The sequence below is a fragment of the Epithele typhae genome (assembly GCF_022376455.1).
Source record: "Epithele typhae strain CBS 203.58 chromosome Unknown BXZ73scaffold_155, whole genome shotgun sequence".
NCBI classification, from domain to species: domain Eukaryota; kingdom Fungi; phylum Basidiomycota; class Agaricomycetes; order Polyporales; family Epitheliaceae; genus Epithele; species Epithele typhae.
This window is the reverse complement of record NW_025954346.1, coordinates 37,801-56,422: the sequence shown is the minus strand read 5'-3', so window position 1 is coordinate 56,422 and position 18,622 is coordinate 37,801. Positions and strand designations below refer to the sequence as shown.

At 57.9% G+C, this 18,622-nt stretch overlaps 4 protein-coding genes across 4 annotated transcripts; 1 reads left to right on the top strand and 3 right to left on the bottom strand.

The window, feature by feature from the left end:
* Window positions 1-1,299: 1,299 nt before the first annotated feature.
* Window positions 1,300-1,530, bottom strand: BXZ73DRAFT_16906 (uncharacterized protein; the record flags this gene model as incomplete). The annotated part of the gene is made up of 1 exon (XM_048017538.1): window positions 1,300-1,530. A coding segment is annotated over one exon (231 nt), but the record flags the coding sequence as incomplete, so codon positions are not given.
* Window positions 1,531-4,180: 2,650 nt separating this feature from the next.
* Window positions 4,181-4,439, bottom strand: BXZ73DRAFT_108343 (uncharacterized protein; the record flags this gene model as incomplete). Its single annotated transcript, XM_048017139.1, has 2 exons — window positions 4,181-4,308; window positions 4,391-4,439. The coding sequence occupies 2 exons, from the start codon at window positions 4,437-4,439 to the stop codon at window positions 4,181-4,183; spliced, it is 177 nt and encodes a 58-aa protein (XP_047871194.1).
* An 8,530-nt stretch (window positions 4,440-12,969) lies between these two features.
* Window positions 12,970-14,078, bottom strand: BXZ73DRAFT_108341 (ribosomal protein S5 domain 2-like protein; the record flags this gene model as incomplete). The annotated part of the gene is made up of 5 exons (XM_048017138.1): window positions 12,970-13,296; window positions 13,386-13,541; window positions 13,613-13,685; window positions 13,748-13,867; window positions 13,918-14,078. The coding sequence occupies 5 exons, from the start codon at window positions 14,076-14,078 to the stop codon at window positions 12,970-12,972; spliced, it is 837 nt and encodes a 278-aa protein (XP_047871193.1).
* Window positions 14,079-14,712: 634 nt separating this feature from the next.
* On the top strand, window positions 14,713-18,350 carry BXZ73DRAFT_57413 (uncharacterized protein; the record flags this gene model as incomplete). The annotated part of the gene is made up of 3 exons (XM_048021579.1): window positions 14,713-15,112; window positions 15,758-15,934; window positions 16,726-18,350. Coding segments are annotated over 3 exons (2,202 nt in total), but the record flags the coding sequence as incomplete, so codon positions are not given.
* Between the last annotated feature and the right edge of the window lie 272 nt (window positions 18,351-18,622).

Genomic DNA, 18,622 nt, shown 5'->3' with positions numbered 1-18,622 from the left:
GGCAAATGTGAAGCCTTGAAGCCAGAACGGAGGCACTTGATGTTGTCTACGAGAGGACCAGCGAATTGATGGTATCGCGAAAAGCTTGAGAGGGCCGCCCGTGCGCGTGTACGTTGGTAGCAGGGGTGGTGGGCGCGAGTGCTCATCTGCTACCCACGGCGCAAGCGGCATGCACAGTGCACGCCCAACTGGCCATGCCTCGTGAAAGAGGTCCACGTGCTCAAACAGGAGTACCTTCACTAGAGCCGTTTACATACGAACGCGGAATCAATGATTCGCAATTTTCGGGAGACACCCAGGCACCATGCGCGAATGTGACTCGCGAGTCACGCCTCGCGCCTCGCGCCTGGCTCGCGCGTGCGCGTTGAGTCCCCCGCGTGATGCAACTCGCGCGTGTGCATTTTGAACCTCCAACTTGACGGCCTCTGCTGCAGCGCACACTCCAGAAGCTTCTCCGCAGTGTCGCCCATAGACCCTTCTGGCGGCGCACCTGGCGCACCGAGCTCTGCCGCGTCACCCTCGACGACACACGAACGGGCCCTCGAGTGGGCCAGTATACGGACTTGCGCACGCTGGGGTATCAATGCAACCCGCTGGCGGGACATGTACACGGAAGAGGACAATGAGGTCGTACCAGGGGCGGAGGTGGCTGTGGAACGAGTACTTGCACCAGGGAGGTTCTGTGCGCAGTGCGTGAGGGCATCTGGGGGGGAGAGAAAACGGGTCAGCAAAGGGGTGTCGCCCACGCTCAATTGCATACAGATGCGCGCTAGCGAGCAAAGGTGCAATGACTGCATGGTGATATCGCCCGAGGGAGAGGTACGGTTTGTTGCCATATATGGCGGTGAGGGGGTTGGCGGGTGCGTGGGTGACGTCCGACATGTTGGGCAGGATACCAAACCGCCAGATGGACATCCTTTGGGACACTAAGATAGAAGCATAAAGGTGCTCTTCTAGAGCGTTATGAATGGCGTCTTCAACCTCTTCGACGGAAAACCATTGGTGGCGAGCGTACGAGACACATGCGGTGCTGCATGTGGCAGGGCGGCTCCTGTTACACAAAGATACTTCAGGAAGCGGACGCAAAGCAGTAATCTGCGGAAGCGTAGTGGCCATATAACGAGTTCTGTGTACAGCGGGACTTGCACGCTATTGGCTGGGAGGTCCAATATGAGCCGCGTGTAGCCATGTTGCACCGCCGCCAGAGAGTGTAGGTCAATTTCCCAGTACCGCACCTGCTACGAGGTATGGGAGCCGTGAGACCCCCAAGGGTGCCGGGCACGCGTGCGCAATGTTGCGTGCATCAGAGGCATGTACAAAGACAGTGTGTAGTGGCTCATTCATTGCGCGGGCCTGCTCGATGACCACTTTGAGGACAAATGTATTATTTTCCGTTCTGTGCCCCGTGCGGAAGCCGTTATGTTCATCAGGAAATCCGTGGCTACCCTCTCCCCACGCGCAGAGACGAGGCTCGACAAGGAGGGTCACTGTCTTTAGGAGGCAGCTTTCGAGACCGATTTTGCGGTACGAAGTAGGTTCCTGCGGGTCTTTGCCTCGCTTCGGCCCCGCCGCTAGGCGGATAGCTGTTGTCCGTGAAGCAGGGAAAGTTCGGCTACGAACACACTCGTTAAAGAGCTCAGCGAGTTTGTCTTTGTGCATCCGTATGACGAGTGTGGGCGCACAGGAACGTCGTCGTCATTGTCACTGTCATCCACCACACTGCCGTCGGCATCGTCTGTGTGTGAGACAGTGTCTCGCAGTTCGATGCCAGGTGCATGGTAGGCTCGATCATCCAGCCGGTCGGTTCAAACTCCGATGTGCCTTCGGCGGTCGGTTTACCGACCGGCTGGTCAAGCTGGTCGCCCGTTTGGCAGGACCGCTCACAAAGGAAGCTGGACGTGAGGGTCTTAGAAAAATCGCGCGTTTTGGCCTCTGGGGTTGCTGGAGCTCCCCTGTGCACGTCCCTCCAGTCCATTCCCTCCGGTGTGCGGGTTGTTTCAGCTGGTTATAATTATACATAATGAATCATTTGTGAAGAAAATGTGGGTATACATCGTCATTCTCGCATGAAAGCCAGGTGCTAATGCGCTGCTCGACGGGTGGAGGAGGCAAAGGGTGCAAAACCGGGGTGGGGAGGGTGCATGCAGATGACGGGATGACGAGGTGCTGCTGGGGAAAGTCGTTACAGTGTGAGGGTACGCTGATGAAAGCCGCCGAAGTCCGCGCGACGACTTGCGCAATGGGTAGCACCACGGGAACGTCCAGTCGCAATGTTGCGTGATCCTGCGCTCGCACGACGCGAGCACAACGGTGCCGCGCGCGCCCCACGCGTCTCAGGGCACGGCCGCGGTGCCGCTGCGGGCTAGCGCGTGGAGGACCGCGGCGGAGATCAGGATCGTTGCGAACTGCTAGGTGTGTTGGGCGAGGTGTAGCGCGAGGATGCGCCGGGAGGGGTACGGCAGGAATGGCGTGTAGGCGGGGCGGGGCGGGCTTGCTGGACTGCCATATCGTCGCGCGGCGCGCGAACGGGGAACAGCAGGCCCGCCGCACCCTCGCCGCGTGAGTGGGGCAGCTTGAGGGTGACGTGCTCCAGAGGAGTGAGGCTGCCAGGCTCGGAGTCAGCGCTTCCCGTGGGGCCTGCGCGTCCTGTCGAGCCTGTGCAAAACCCCCACCCCGAATATATGGGCTGTGCCAGGGGCGCAGAGCTGCAATGCATGCTGAACATAAGCGATTTTGGAGGGGGCAAGGCGGGGTGCAGACACGAGGGATGACATACTGCAAGCAATACCAGCCGATGGATACATCGTGGGCATCCCAGCCGTGGGTGTCAATGAGCATATCACACGGGAAAGCACGTGGGACTCAGATGCAGAACCCAGTGCTGACATCGCGGGTGTACTAGTGGAGCACATTCAAGCGGGTGTAACTGGCGAACAAGTGGGTGTGCTGTTGTAGGAGGGCGGGAAACTTGAGGATAAGCTTGACGTCGCAAACGAAGGTGGAGCAGAGGGGCTCCTGCCCTCACGATTGGACCATGAGAGAGATGACGATATGATCTCGGTACTAGTCAGTGGTCACTGCTCACGCGATACCATCGCCGTTGCTGCAGCAAGAGACCATGTTCGACGAGGATAAGGAGCGCTGTTTGGACACCAAGGACTACTATTAACAGCTTCCATGCCACATGTTCATCAACTCACCTAAACAGAGTGTGAATGCCAGGCTGCCAGCGCAGCACCCAGAGAGTGCGGACGCGGCGCGAGGGCAGGTGCGCTGAAAGCGCACGCGCGTCCAGACGACTGCAGGGTGCTGAACGCGGGATTTTTCTAAGTCCCTCACATCCAGCTTCCTTTTTGAGCGGTCCTGCCAAACGGGCGACCAGTTTGACCAGTCGGTTTGGGATTTGTAAGGACTGGGACTCACGCACCAAGTACGGGAACAGTTCGGAGCCTCGCGCATCGATACAAGCACGACGCGAGGCCCCCGTGATCGCGCGCGGGCATTCTGCTGCGCGCGCCGAGCCTCTATCTGTTCCGCTCGCGCCGGACTTTCCTGGCGCTCCCTCTTCCCCTCTCTTCTCGTTGATCTCACTGTGTTTTTTTATTTGGACGATGGCTTGATTACATTACCACCTAACCTAAGTTTCGGCCCCGACCTCATATACTTATATAGACGTCTGCGCCGACCTGTAGTAGGTAGCTTTTCGGGATACGACTGTCTCCTACTCACTCTCGTGTGCCGTCTCGCTCTTCCCGTGTTTGCCTCTCCTCGACCAGCGTCTCTTCTCGACACTCTCGACACCTTCGACGCTACGCCGAGGCGGCGACCTCACAGGATTCTCCTTGCCTTTCGAACTCCGCTATTCCCATCACGCCGCATAGATGTCTCCCCGATCGGGAGAAAGGTAAGGAGAATCCCGACCGACTGGTCTAGGTGCATGGCTGCCTACGGTGTCGTCTGGCTTGTGTACAGGTATGAAGAGGTGCCATGTCATGTGAACCTTCGTTAAGGAGGCTGTGGTAGGGTTGAGAGGCTCAGCAGCGATGCTTTCACCGAGATCCTCGCTGAGTTTAGGAGGTTTATGGTGAGCGGATCTGGTGGTTGCGGAGCAGCGCTGTTGCCTGCATTGAATGCGTTTCGTGGTGACTCCCCTAAGTGACTTACTAACCTAACCCAAAACTCATATGATGAACGTGCACAGTGCCATGAAGGAACGAAGAGAGCCTCCGCCGGTGCTCGTGCGCGAGCCGAGGCTGTTCATCGTGTTCTCGGGGTCCTTAGATTTGATGGCTTGGCGGGTCGACGACACTGTAGATCAAGTTGAATATCTAATCGTCTTTAGCAGGTGTGCGGGGAAATATGGGATGGCCGAGGACGTAGTGAGCTTGACTGTCGGCGAGGTTGTCGGTCGGTGGGCTCGCACTCGTGAGCAGCGGCATGGTGGCGGGGATGCTGGCCAGCACGCATGTCGCGCGAGGTCTTGTAAGCGGCGTCCTGCGGGTGTCTCGGTGATATAGTGATGCGGGTGTCGGTTGGTGCATCGCGCGGGCTACCCCTCCTCCCTCATCTCCCCGCATCCAGCGCCGCCGCCTCCATTGTTCTCTATACACCGTTACCGACCCCTCTGCGCCCCACATCTCCGGCTCCGCTCTGCGCACCCTCTGTCTGTCTCGATTTATGCTATATAAGAGCCGTTTGGAAAGTTACGATAGTGCACCGTAGTAATCGTGAGTTGGCGCGTTGGAGTCCTTGCTCCATGCGACTGTTGGCGGGTGTTTGGCCAGCTCTTTGCATGTCATAGACACTCTGCTAACAATCCGGTATTCTGGGGTGTAAATTGTGTTAGAAGTCGGCGGCTCGGTCGAGGTCGGAAGAGGGGGTAAAGGCAATCGATACCACGCGGTTGGTCCCTATGGGCACCGGGAGGCGAGTACAGACGGACGCGGGGGAGAACGAGGTGGTGGGGAAGGGCAAACGCATGAGGCGAGTGCGGGACGAGGGACGATGGCTATCTACACGATGACTAAGCACAAGTAAGGTACGACCGAGCTTGCCATACACGTGAGCAGATTCCAACAAATTGTTGTAGTGCCTATATGACGAATCAATAACAGCTTTCTGTATGTTGGAAGCTTGGCAGACATTATGGCTCCTAAAAATCAGGATTCATTCAGGTCTAGCAGTTGAAAATATCTGTCACCCTTGTGAGTATGGAAATCATATATGGAATGTACAACAAGCCTTTGTTTTGGTGAGTCCCCAACTTTGACCTCCTGCTTCACCCATACGGCTACTGCCACACCCTCGACATCCTCATCTACTTCGCCTTGCTTTGCCTCCATGTCATCCGCCTGCGCATCATCAATGCGGTCCTGGACCGCGCTCTGCGCGCGAGACGCACTCATCACGTGTCATCCGCCTGCTGCAGCGCGGGGGCGGTCCTGGACCGCGCTCTGCGTGCCAGACACACATTCATCACGTGTTGATCCCCCTCCCCGCGGCGCCACTGCGGTCCTGGACCGCGCTCTGCGCGCGAGACGCACTCATCACGTGTCATCCGCCTGCTGCAGCGCAGGGGCGGTCCTGGACCGCGCTCTGCGTGCCAGACACACATTCATCACGTGTCATCCGCCTGCTGCAGCGCGGGGGCGGTCCTGGACCGCGCTCTGCGTGCCAGACACACATTCATCACGTGTTGATCCCCCTCCCCGCGGCGCCACTGCGGTTCTGGACCGCACTCTCCTCACGAGGGCTGTGGCTGAAAATGGCGCTAATGTATGTCCTTTTAGCTGTCTGCTTTTGGCAATCACCACTCTCTTCCTTGTGCCTTGGGTGCTCCTGTTCTTTCCTCTTTAAGTAATGTGTGCAGTCCCTGTTCTCCACTGTGTGGTGTCCTCTCCCTGTGTTTTCCTTTTATAGTAATTCCCGTTCTCTCTGTCTCTCCCTGTGTTTTCCTTTTATAGTAATTTGTGCTCTCCCTTGTGTTTTCCTTTTATGGTAATTGTGCTTTTGGTGAGCCACTGGCGTCTATTTCTCAAACCAACAACCCTGGAGCTCTCCTCTATAACCTAATCTAACCTAAACTCGTGCCTGTAGTGCGGTGCTTGCTTCCGACCATCCAAATGGCAGTCGTCAAAGAGCGCGAGGGTGCAGTAGTTGTGGCAGAACACGTCCGGGGGGGAGGCACTGTTGCCACAGAACGCGCCTTCTTCATCTTGAGCTGGCGGCGGGGGTCCTCAACATGCTGGGGTGCTCTTCCTCCTGCTCGAGCTCGCAGATGTGGATCAGCAGTGGCCTGGGGATTGAGACAACCTACTTGGGGTGACGCTGGTGAGGTGTTGACATGGGTGAGGTGGGTGGGGTGAGCAAGGTGGCAATGCGGGCAAGGTAGAAAAGGAGGATACAAGGAGAGGACAAGGATGAGGGGGCGAGTGATGCTGCGACGCGTCATTTGCTAGAAGCACCTAGTGTGGGAATCTCGGCCTCTGTGCAGGTGGACTCTGCTAGCGTAGTCTCTCATTCGCCTCCTCCACCGTTGCCCTCACCCTCGCCTTGGCCACATTCCGCACGAAGGGTTAGAGCATTTTTGGTGGTTTTCTCGCTGTGTTGAAAGGTGTGTAGTAGTTGCCATCTTACGTGATTGTGTGGGCCGCTGACGAGAAGGTGTATGAAGTCCCCTCAGGCATCAGCTCCGCACCGCTCCCACTCAGCCTGCCCATCCAGGTGAGTCTGTCCCTCTTCCACCGCTTCTCCTCACCCAATTTCTACGATCCATGTCCTACCAGTCCCCCCAATGGTGTGCTTGCCGTCTTTCTCCGCTCATGTCAAGTACTAATGCAGTGAACTCGTCTTCACTATGGACTGCATCAAGGAGTTCGACCGGTGCCCCACATCACCCTCCACTTCCACGAGCAGGACTGCAATGCGTGCCGCCAAGTCTGGGCTGCGCTCCTTCATCGTATGGGGCCCACGCCACAGTGGTTGAAGGGATGCCAGATAGTCGTCGGGGGCACGTGAGGTCATCCCACCCAGGGCGCATGCTAGGGGTTTCGTGGACACGCCCTTCATGCTCTCAGCAGTGCCTCACAACACCGAGGCCTCAGGCGTGGTCTCACATGCTATGAACGATGAAGGGAGGTGGTGGGGGTGTTTGTCCACCCAGTGTGGACTAGCTGCGACAGCTGCAGATGAGACGTCTGCAATCCGGCGCCATACGCAGTACACATTCGGCGGCGACGGCGGTGCACCATACACATTGGGCCCTGGCTCAGTGGGCTGCTAGGGTACGACCCGTGCGCGTGATACCTGCCCGCCTTATAGACCCTCGTCGTGTGGGAAGCCCGCTGTGTTGGGCAGGAGTGATAGCTGTGCGAATGCGAATGCGAACCCGCTGACATTGTCCTTGACGCTCGTGCGTTGCAGGCCAGGTTGTTGCAGAAGTGACATCAATTGATCGGCCTGGTATAGTGGCCAGAGGTGCGAGTGGAGGTACGAACTGGCGTCGACTGTGCCCTATGCCGATTGACCGCCTACTGTAGCACTTCAATACCTGACCCGCTTCGATAGTACCACTTTAATACACAATTGACTTGAGTCCGCTTGTGAGTCATGATATATCACTTGTGTGCCCTGGAGTGTGTACTAACTGCGACAGTGCAAGCAAAGTGGTTCTTATCTAATAGCACGCAGAGTGAGCGAGTGCTCAGTCGGAATGGAGAGACAACTAATTATATCATACCTAATAGCACGCAGAGTGAGCGAGTGCTATGGGCGACGTAAGTACATGTGTCGTAGACAGAGTACCGTAGGAGACATACCTCAGTCGGAATGGAGAGACGACTGAGGAGAGAAGCGCAAGCGCCAGCGCGAGATAGACACGAGCGCGGGCGCGGCCGAGCGGAGTACAAATAGTAAGTAAGAGTAAGTAAGAGTCCATCTAATCGAGTTGTAAACACCATTCTAACACTCCCCCTCAACGAGAAGAGACGGACGTAGGTGAGGAGAGTCCCAATTGCGCTGCGAAACGGAGGTGTGTAACCGGAGGGAGCGCCTTCGTGAAGATGTCGGCGACATTGTCCTCACCACGCACATGCTTCACGACGAAGTGCTTGCGCTGGACCGCTTCATGAACCCAGTGCAGCGCGACGTTGATGTGCTTGGTGCGGTTCGACACAGCATCAGGCTGGTTGATGTACCCGATCGCGCCTGTGCTGTCCATGTTCTGCGTGGTCGGTGGAGGTCGAGGGTTCGTCGGCATGAGACGAAGCTCCTGGTAGACTGAGCGGAGCCAGAGGACGTCGCGTCCACAGTTCGCGGCTGAGTAAAACTCGGCCTCAGTTGTAGAGGCAGCGACAACGGTCTGCTTCCGTGCGGACCAAGAGACGACACCCTGGCCGACGAAGACACAGTGGCCAGACGTGGACTTCATCTTCGCCGTGTTTGCGTAGTCAGCATCGCACCAGGCAACAGGGTCGATCGGACCTTCGCCGCCCACAGTGAGGACGAAATCGCGGGTCTTCTTGAGGTACTGGAAGACGCGCTTGACAGCGAGGTAGTGTGAGCGATTCGGGTTCGCCATGAACTGAGCGACGTTCTGGACAGCCTTCGCAATATCGGGTCGAGTCCAAACAGCGATGTGCATGAGTGTACCGACAGCTGAAGCGTACTTGAAGTTCTTCATGAACGCTGCGTCCTTGTCCGAGAGCGAATCGACCTGGGGAGTGAGGCGTACACCGAGTTCCATGGGCGAGTCAGCTGTGCGGGCATCAACGAAGCCAAACTCTTTGAGTGCTGCGTCGATCTTGTGCGTGTGGTTGAACGATACTGTCTTCGCCTTGAGATCGCGTCCGACCTTGACACCGAGAAGGACCGATCCTGCGATGGGTCCGTTGTCCTTGATCGGGACATGCGATGCGATCTCGGCCTTCAGCTTCTTCATCAAGCGTTCAGACGGGCAGAAGAGTGCGAGATCATCGACATGCGAGGTGATGATGGTGAGGTCGTGGTCGCCCCGGATGCGGTAGAAGACGCAAGGGTCAGATCGACAGATCTTGAAGCCAAGTTCGATGAGGATAGCGCAGAGCTTCTTGTACCAGAGATGGCCGGACTGCTTCAGACCGTAGAGCGCCTTGCGGATGATCCAGACGAAGTGCTCCTTGCCTGGCTCCTCGAAGCCGGGTGGCTGCTTGACGTACGCATCTTGGCCTTCAGGTATCTCGCTGTTCAGGAACGCGGAGTTGACGTCGACAACGTGGATGGATGCGCCGCGCATCGCCATGATAGCGCAGATTGCGCGGAGCGATTCAGGCTTGACGACAGCAGCATACGTCTGGTTGGTGAAGTAGTCGACGTTGGGCTCCTGTGAATATCCTTGAGCGACGAGACGAGCCTTGTAGCGTAGAATGCGACCGTCCGTGTCGCGTTTGACTGCGTAGACCCAGCGCGTACCAATCGGCTTGCGACCTGGAGGCAACTCGACGAGCTCGAAGCTGTCTAGCTCAGCAAGCGAGTTGATCTCCTGGAACATCGCGTCCTCCCAGTCGTTCGCGTCCGGTGATTCCATTGCCTCCTTGTACGTCCGTGGTTCATCGCCTGAGAGTGCGAAGGTGAGCTCGAGGAGGATGGAGTCCTCAATCTCGCGGGCATCGTCGGACGAGTCATCACTAGACGTGATGGGTGAGAGATCGCCGGGGAACGGATCAGCTCCCCCTGAGCCTGAAGCGTGAGGTGCAGGAGGGACAGATGGAGGAGTGGTGGTCGCAGTGATGTTCTGCCGGATACGAGAGGAGCGACGAGTTGGGCTACCTCCAGCTTGGTCTTGGACCCACGTGGACGGCCTCGTTTGCGTGGGACAGGTTCTGGCGCAGGAACAGGAGGTGAAGAGGCCGGAGCAGGAGGTGGTTTGGACGGTGCCACTGGCGTGAGGCTGGACTTGACAAGAGGAGTGTCATCGGTAGAATCGTCCTGAGAAGCAGGAGACGAGGGACCGAAGAGTGAGTCGTAGTAGTGCTCCCCCTCAGCCGAGGTGCTGGGGTAACCGTTCATGTCGTCGTTGAACCTGACGTGAATCGAGGTAACCACCTTCTGGGAGCTAGGGACGTAGACCCGGTATGCCTTCTGTGTGCCCGAGTAGCCAACGAACACACCCTCAATCGCACGAGGATCGAGCTTCTTGCGTGACGGACTGTCGTTGTAGACGTAAGCACGACATCCGAAACGGTGCAAGAAGGTCGCATCAGCAGAGCGGCCGATGTAGAGCTCGTATGGGGTGCGGCTGCCAGGGAGGAGGTGGGATTTCGGTTCTTCGTGTAGGCAACGTAGTTCACCGCTTCGCCCCAGAGGAACAGAGGGGCGTTGGCGTCAGCAAGGATGGTCCGGACACGGTCGAAGAGGCTGCGGTTCTGTCGTTCCGCAACACCGTTCTGTTCGGGCGTACGAGGTGACGTTGTCTCGAGACGGATTCCGCGTTCCCGAAGGTACGACGTGAACTCGTTGGAGAGGTACTCGCCGCCGTTGTCCGCACGGAACGTGGTGAGCTTGCGGCCGTTGTCCCGTTCGACCTGAGCGAGCCAGTCCTTGAAGGCGGAGAACGCGTCGGACTTGTGCCGGAGGAGCGCGATCCAGACCCAACGTGTTGAATGGTCCGTAAAGGTCATGACATAGCGCTTCCCGCTAGGCGTCTGAACCTGCGCGGGCCCCAGAGATCCGAAGAAACGAAGGAAAGGGGGTGCTTGGGTCGTTCTCGCGTGGAGGGCGGAAACGAGGCACGAGTCATCTTGCCCTTGATGCACGAAGGGCAGACCGGGTCAGGCGAGGCGAGCTGAGCGGGGCTGAGCTTGAAGCCATCAAGCCGACCGTTGCGGGCCAACTCTCGAATAGACGAGAAGGAGAGGTGTCCCAGACGACCATGAATGAGGATTTTGAGGCGGGAGACGTCGTCAGTTGTGAGGGCGAGCACAGATTCGGAGGGCTGATCAGGTGATAGAGCCGGTCGAGACCCTTGCTGCCTGAGAGGACAACGTCGTCCTGCGCGAGGATGTTGCGGAGAAGTGCGCCCTGATCGTCGCGTTTGAACGAGACGCAACGTCCGTGGCCGAACAGCGTGTAGCAGTTGGCATCGTCGAGGCGCGAGATCGAAATAAGACTCGGAGAAGTCTTCGGGGCATAGCAGGAGTCGAGAAGTCGGAGGCGTGTGTTGCGGCCGTCAGGCAATCGCGCGATGATGTGCGCTTCGCCGCGGCCTGCGATAGTAGCCTTGCCGTTCCCGAAACCGCGGATCGTGGTCGAGCTAGGCCTGACGTCGATGAAATCGGAGCGTCTAGCGTGGATGTGAGAGGAGGTACCGGAGTCGATGATGACGGATGGTGCCGAGGACGTCGAACGCGCTCGAGTCGAGAACGCGGAGTCGCATGCGGCAGGAGAGGTGGTCGGACGGGGGGCGTAGTTGGAAACAAATGCAATAAGTGCGTTTTCTTTGCTTACAACGTTCGAGCTCTCCCTGTCGGACCCCGATCCCGAGTCGTCATCCGCAATGTTTGCCTTCTCCTTCCCCTTCTTCTTCTTCCGCTTCCGCTCCCTGTTCCCACTCCCGCTGCTCGACGCGGGTGACTCCCCGTTGATGCGCTTGTAACACGTGTCAAAGACGTGCCCGAGGTGGTTGCAGTAGCTGCAGAGGGGCCTCTGGCCGCGTGCGCTCGCGTTCCGATTGATGACCGCGAAGGCGGCCTCGACAGACATCGCGGAGTCGCCGGACCCGGTGGAAGTGGGCTGGTGTCCGAGGACGCGACGGCGCTCGTTGCGCGCGCTCGCGATCACGTTGTCGAGCTTCGTGTCCTTGTTCACGATCAGGGAGGCGGACCAGGCGTTCCAGGCCGTGCCTTCACCAGGGACGTCGACTAGAGTGGCGACGAACATGCCGGCAGCGGCTCCGATGTCGTCCAGCTTGACCTCGCCCGCGGTGAGGTGATTGATGGCCTCTTGGAAGGCGAGGACGTGCGCATCGAACGCGTGGACGGAGGCGAGCGGGGTGTAGATAGTCTTGAACCACATCGTGAGGGAGGAGTGGGAGGTGCGGCCGTATTGCTGCTTGAGAGTAGCCCACATGGCTGCGGAGGTGTCCTTGTCGGCAATGGAGGGGATGAGGCGACCGTGAAGCGAGCGGAGGATGTAGCCGACGGCGAGGTCGTCCTTCTGCCCCCAGATAGCGATCTGGTCGGCGGTAGCGCCGTTCGCAGAGGTGGGGCGTTGCTCGGCACCACTCACCACATCGACCATTCCTCCGATCTTGAACGCCCTCATCATCATCAGCTGCCAACCCAGGTACCCCGCTTCGTTTTCAAGCTTCGCATTTTCGGATGGGAGAACATCCTTCGCCTCCCGCGCAGGTGCCCAGAGAGGAGTCGATCCGGGCGTAGACATCTGCGGAGAGGGAGCGCGGGAGTTTGTCGTGGGAGGCGGCGTAGTCGATCCGGACGCCGTAGGCATAAGCCGGTGAGAAAGGAACCTTGATCGTGGAGATCGTGAGCGCCGCGCGAACTGTCGAGCGCGGGCTTAAGGTTGCTGGATGAGCCGGTGACCTCGATCCGTCGACGATGAGCTTCTCGCGTCTATTGGCGAGCAGCAGGGCTCATAACCTAATAGCACGCAGAGTGAGCGAGTGCTCAGTCGGAATGGAGAGACGACTAATTATATCATACCTAATAGCACGCAGAGTGAGCGAGTGCTATGGGCGACGTAAGTACATGTGTCGTAGACAGAGTACCGTAGGAGACATACCTCAGTCGGAATGGAGAGACGACTGAGGAGAGAAGCGCAAGCGCCAGCGCGAGATAGACACGAGCGCGGGCGCGGCCGAGCGGAGTACGAATAGTAAGTAAGAGTAAGTAAGAGTCCATCTAATCGAGTTGTAAACACCATTCTAACAACTGTTACCGAGTGTGTTTTTGGAGGGCGCCCGCTGCAGAAAATGCGCTACCGCACCTCCACATTCCTCCCCTTCCAATCCTCCGCGAGCCGAGCTTCTACGATCTTGTCGAGCTCCTTCGCGCGTGCCACGCCGACGCCCATGACGCGCGGCACCTCATCGGGCGCAAGCGGCGTCCCGCCCGCCTTCTGGACCATGCAGAGCTCCCGCTGCGCGTTGAGCGCGATGGTGAGCAGTCCCTCGCTCAGCGTTTCTTCGAGGCGTAACGGGTCGAGCAGCGGTGGGGTCTCCGGGTCCGGGTAGAACGCGAACGTGAAGGCGAAGAGCGTGTGGGGCATAGACAAGGGGACCGGGGCGCGTTCTGATGGGGGGTGCTGGGTGTATGCGCGGGGGTTGTGAGCTTGAAGTGTGGGAGCATAGCGAGAAAAAGAAAACGGGGATGAGAAGAGTGGGACACACGTACCACCGTGACCTCCTCGCCCTCGACCTCGACCTCCGGTCTCCGAAAGTGCTTGAGCGCGACGATGCCGGCGAGGCACGCGCAGTCGACCATGTTTCCCGCGTCGGCGAGGACGTGGATCGTGAGCCGGATGTGCCACACCTGCCGCCCCACCAGCCACTAGTCTGAGCGAGCGCGCGGGAGAACGAGGGAGAGCGGAGAGACGCACCCGTTGCCCCGCGAGCACGCACAGGCTCTCCCGCGTCGCTCCGGCGGAGGACCTTGTCGAGCATGCGCGTGAGGGTCGCCTCCTGGTCCGACGGTCTGCACCGCACGTCGTCGCCGTCAGAGGTGTGCAGGGAGACGCGGCGCGCGCACGTACCTACCGTCCGGGCTCGTACTCGTTTGCTGTCATTGGGGAGAGCTCGGAGTGGATGGTGAGCATGCCCTCGAGAGGCCGCTCGGGTGGGGGGCGGACCATCTTACCATCTACTTGCGCGAGGACACTTTGTACGTGGTCAGCGCGAGGATGCGCGCAGCGAGAGCCCTTACTTACCGTGTTTTGCCCATCGTGCACTCGACCCAGCCGAGTTCTGGGCCGAAGTGGAGGGTGGGCGGACGCATCTCCAGCATGGCACGCCCGTCAAGACGCAGAGACTGCTTGAGCGCGTAGACGAACTCCTTTTCCGGTATTGAGGGGGATGGTGGACGCGGCATTTTGTGTATGAGGGGTTAAGAGAGAAAGGCTAACTCCGGGCAAACTTCAAAGCTACTGCGTAGTACGCCGGTAGCGGCGCGGGTGCGGCGACGGCGGGTGATCGGGTCTCGACTCAGAAGAACCCGTCCCTCTCAGTGAGCGCTTGCTAGCACTTGCGCCTCCTTCCTCACGCTGCCTCCAATTAACACGGTGTTCCTTCGCTTCTGTCTTACTCCGTCCGGCATCATCCTACTCTTGACGGGTGAAGTCAACGAAGCTCTTTGGTCACAAAAAGTGAGTCACTTGTGTCGTGAGTTCAGGTACTATACCATGGTGTACTGATTTTTGCAGTATGAGGGTCAGGAGCTCGGAACAGTGCAAGTGAGCATGTAGTCGTTACCGGGATGGTCTGCAAGATATTGTATATATTAGGTGCGCCATTCTCATCTTCCGTGAGAGAATGACAGGATATAATTGCCCATGTCCAGACAATCGTTAGCGCTGCTACCGCAGCACGGTAAACCCTTCCCGTCGACTCGTCCCCCCACCCCCATCACTCTACCGCGATGAAGAGGACGCCCCAAGACGAGAATGCCAACCGTCGCGGATCCCCCTTTGATGTAGTACCCACCGCCGACATCATCCTTCGACCTCGACCTCGTTGACTTCCGTGTACACCGCGGCATTCTGGTCTACGCCTCCCCTTTCTTCGCCGACATGTTCTCTTTACCTCAGCCACGTCGCGCCGAGGACAAGTCTCAAGCGGATCTCCCGATCATCGACGTCACCGAGAACAGCATCACCCTCCGCCACCTCCTCGTGATCATATATCCATTGGAAAAGCCCGTCCTGTCGACCCTCACAGATATCGTCCCCGTCCTTCAGGCCGCGCTGAAATACGACATGAAGTGGCCAATCACACACCTTACCACTTTCCTTACCGCATCCATCGCGAAGTACCCGCTACAAGTGTGGGCTGTCGCATGTCGCTCGGGTCTCGATCAGCTTGCTAGGGAGGCTGCAGTGGAGATCAAACGATGCGCGGAGTCGGAAAGTCAGGGACTCGACAACATGCTGAAGACCCAGAGTCTTGGTGTACTCGATGGTGTCAGTGCGGGCATGTACTCGCGTCTCCGCCAGTACGTCCAGAACAACCTTCCATCTTTCTCCATCGATCCCCCTTGGTACAAAACCAAATCGACCTCCACTTCGAAGAGCGCCAAGCGCAAAACCAAGGCTATGGCCGCGAGGCTCCAGTCCATCGTTCCACGGTTCCCTTCCCCAGACGCCCTTGCGAAGTGCTCGGACGACATCACTGTCAAGGTCCACAAGTTCATGATGGCGCTTCACATCCCGCACCTCGATTCGGACCTTACTACTGTACCCGATCACTCCAGCGACTCATCCCACCTTGTTTATGGCATGGACATTCTTTCTTCTACCCTTGTCGACGTCCTTGAACTCGTGTATCAAGGAGACACAAACGTATCCTGGGACATTGACAGGCTGGTCCTCGTCATTGCCGCGACGAGCAAATATCGCATGGATAGGATCACGCCCATCGTCACGCTCATGTGGAAGAGGACAGTCGCTACTTCTCCATTCCACGCATACTTTTCAGCCGTGGAGCATGCCCTCGATCACCATTATATCGAACAAGCGGCGCGGGAGACACTGTCACTGTCGGACGTCGGGGAAGCATATAGCAGGAGCATGGAGAAGAGTCCCGCGTTGGCTTATCATTACCTGCTGCAATACCATCTCGACGTATCGCAAGCCTTGCAAGGGCCATTAGAGCGCATGTGGGAAACGTGGACCAATGACACACTGTCCATAGGGCCGCCCTATGGCTCTCTGTTCCGGGAGACGCCGCAGAGTTGGTTGACCAAATACCTGAAAGTGCCAGTCCCTACCATAGGCCCGAGTCAAATCAGGTCGACACTGTCAATCCGCAAAATTTTGACCACACCGTCGACTCAGTGGCATGACCAACAAGCGAGTCGATTCTTCGTAGCTTTGCACGCTTTCGAAGACGCTCTTCCTGCTGCGCTTGACGAAGCGATTGCCAAGGTCAGCTTTCTTCCTTCTGGTGTGCGTCACGGACTACGACTGATCCGCCATTTCCACAGGTGAAGATCACTATCTTATAAGACGGTCCGGCGTCATTGGCGGCGGCGGTGCGCGATAATCCACAGAATCGAATGATATGCTTCGAAGCTCGTTGCTTGTGTATGTAAAACAGTCGAACGGGATGTAGTGGCATGAGGAGCCGAAGATGGTGATTCTACCGATGATCCTTGGATATACTCGTCAGCGAGAGCGATTCGTTGAACTGTGGCCAGTTGTCAGCGCTGAGCGGCGGCACCTCGTGATCGCCGCTGCATAGTGCCCAGCATACAAACATCGTCGTCTGGGGAGCCTCTTTGTGCAGGCCGTACCAACTTTCTCATACGTATTCTTCCTGGGTACAGCATACCCCAAGAAAGGGTGCCGGACGTAATGTACCCACCCTTGTCCAGGTCAAATCGCTGTCGCGCTACCGCAGCACAGTGCCCCCAGCTCTTGCGGCACTCCCATCCTTTCCGATCGTCCATCCCGCACCCCGCACCACCCCCATCGCCATGACAGAGAATGCCCCGGTGCAGACACAGGCCACTCAAGCGGAAGCCCCCTTCGATGAGCCCTCTGCGGATATCATCCTACGCAGCGCCGATCATGTTGACTTCCGCGTACACCGCGGCATCCTCCTCCATGCCTCCCCCGTCTTCGCCGACATGTTCTCTCTACCCCAGCCACATTCCAACGAGGCCTCCCCCCAAACGGATCAACCCATCGTCGTTGTAACTGAGGACAGTATCGCCCTTCGCAATCTCCTCCTAATCTGCTATCCGGTGACAAAACCCGTCCTGAGCGCGCTCACGGATATCGTCCCCGTCCTCCGGGCCGCACTGAAATACGACATGGAATGGCTGATAGAGCATCTTACACCTTCCCTCGCTGCTTCCATCCCGAAACATCCCCTGCAAGTGTGGGCCATCGCATGTCAATCTGGTCTTGACGATCTCGCCTTGCAAGCGGCCAACGATATCATAAATCGGGGAAACAGGCCTGGCGACATATCAGTCCTTGAAGCCATGCTAGAGGGGCGCGGAGTGGCCGTAGCCTTACTAAAGGGCGTGACCGCGGGCATGTATTCCCGTCTTCGCCAGTATGTTCGAGGCCGCATCGGATCCTTCACTATCGATCCTCCTTCAATTCATCCGACCGGACCTCCCAACGTGATGACTGGCAATCTCACGCTGGAGGCAGAAGCGTCCGTAGCCGCCCTCCATCAAGAGCAGTTGACACGTGCCCGTTCCATCCTTCCACGTTCCCCCCAACCCGATGCACTTGTCAAGTGCTCCGACGACGTCACCATCGAGGCTCACGCCTTCATGATTGCGCTTCACATGCCTCACCTCACTCCTGACCCGGCCACTCATGACAATCAATCCGAAGCTCCACCCCTTCCCATCTACTCCACCAACACCCTTTCTTCTTCTGCCTTTATCGACATACTTGAGCTCGTGTACCAAGGGGCCCCGGACGGAGTCACATGGAACGTTAATCGGATGGTCTCGGTCCTCGAGGCAACGCGCGAACTTGGGATGAACAGGATATGGCCCACTGTCACACTCATGTGGAGCAGGGCGATTGTGCTCTCTCCCTTTCACGCCTACTTCGCCGCCGTAGAACACAATCTTGATCACGCAGATATCCTTCAGGCGGCACGGGGGTCTTTGAATTCATCAGTCGTTGAGGAGGCCTACAGTAGGAGCATGGAGAACGTCTCCGCGTCCGCTTACCATCATCTACTGCGATATCACCTCGATGTCTCGCATGCCCTCCAAGCGACCTTGGATCGCATCAACCACGCCTTCATCCGCCAAACACGGCCTTCCAGTCTCGTTTACAGCGGCCCTCAGGGCTACGACTATGGCCATGACTTCGCCAGGCCAGCGCAAAAGTGGTTGGCCTCCCGTCTTGAAGTGACCGTACCATCCGTAGGGCCCAACCGGTCCAGGCCGTCCTTCACGGTTCGTCAGCTGATGACGAGCTGTCCGTCTCCACCTTGGCTGGACACCATCGGCTCGCAAGTCCGTCGCTTATTCTCCGCGTTGTATGACGTCGAAGACACGCTGCCTGCTGCTCTCAACGAGGCGATCGCGAACGTAAGATCCCTCTTCTCTCGCGTTCTTGCATGCGCGACTAATTTGCCATCTCTACAGGTGAAGCTCACTATCGGTGGATGAAAGGGACTTAGTGGGGTCTTGCAGGCGACGGCCACAATGGCCTCTTTGGTCGTCGTCCAGATACATGAGAGGGAACTAGCTACGGGTATACTCGGGGCGAGGTCAGTGGAAGGCGCGGCTATGTAGAGAGGTCGGGAATCAACGTCCGACAGCCCATTTACCACGAGCGAGTGTGCCAGTGAGAACGGATGACGGATGTCGGCAGCTCAGTGACAGTGATCCGAAACGTCCGCGAGACATAAAAGTAGTGCGCACTCGAATGCGGATTGAGA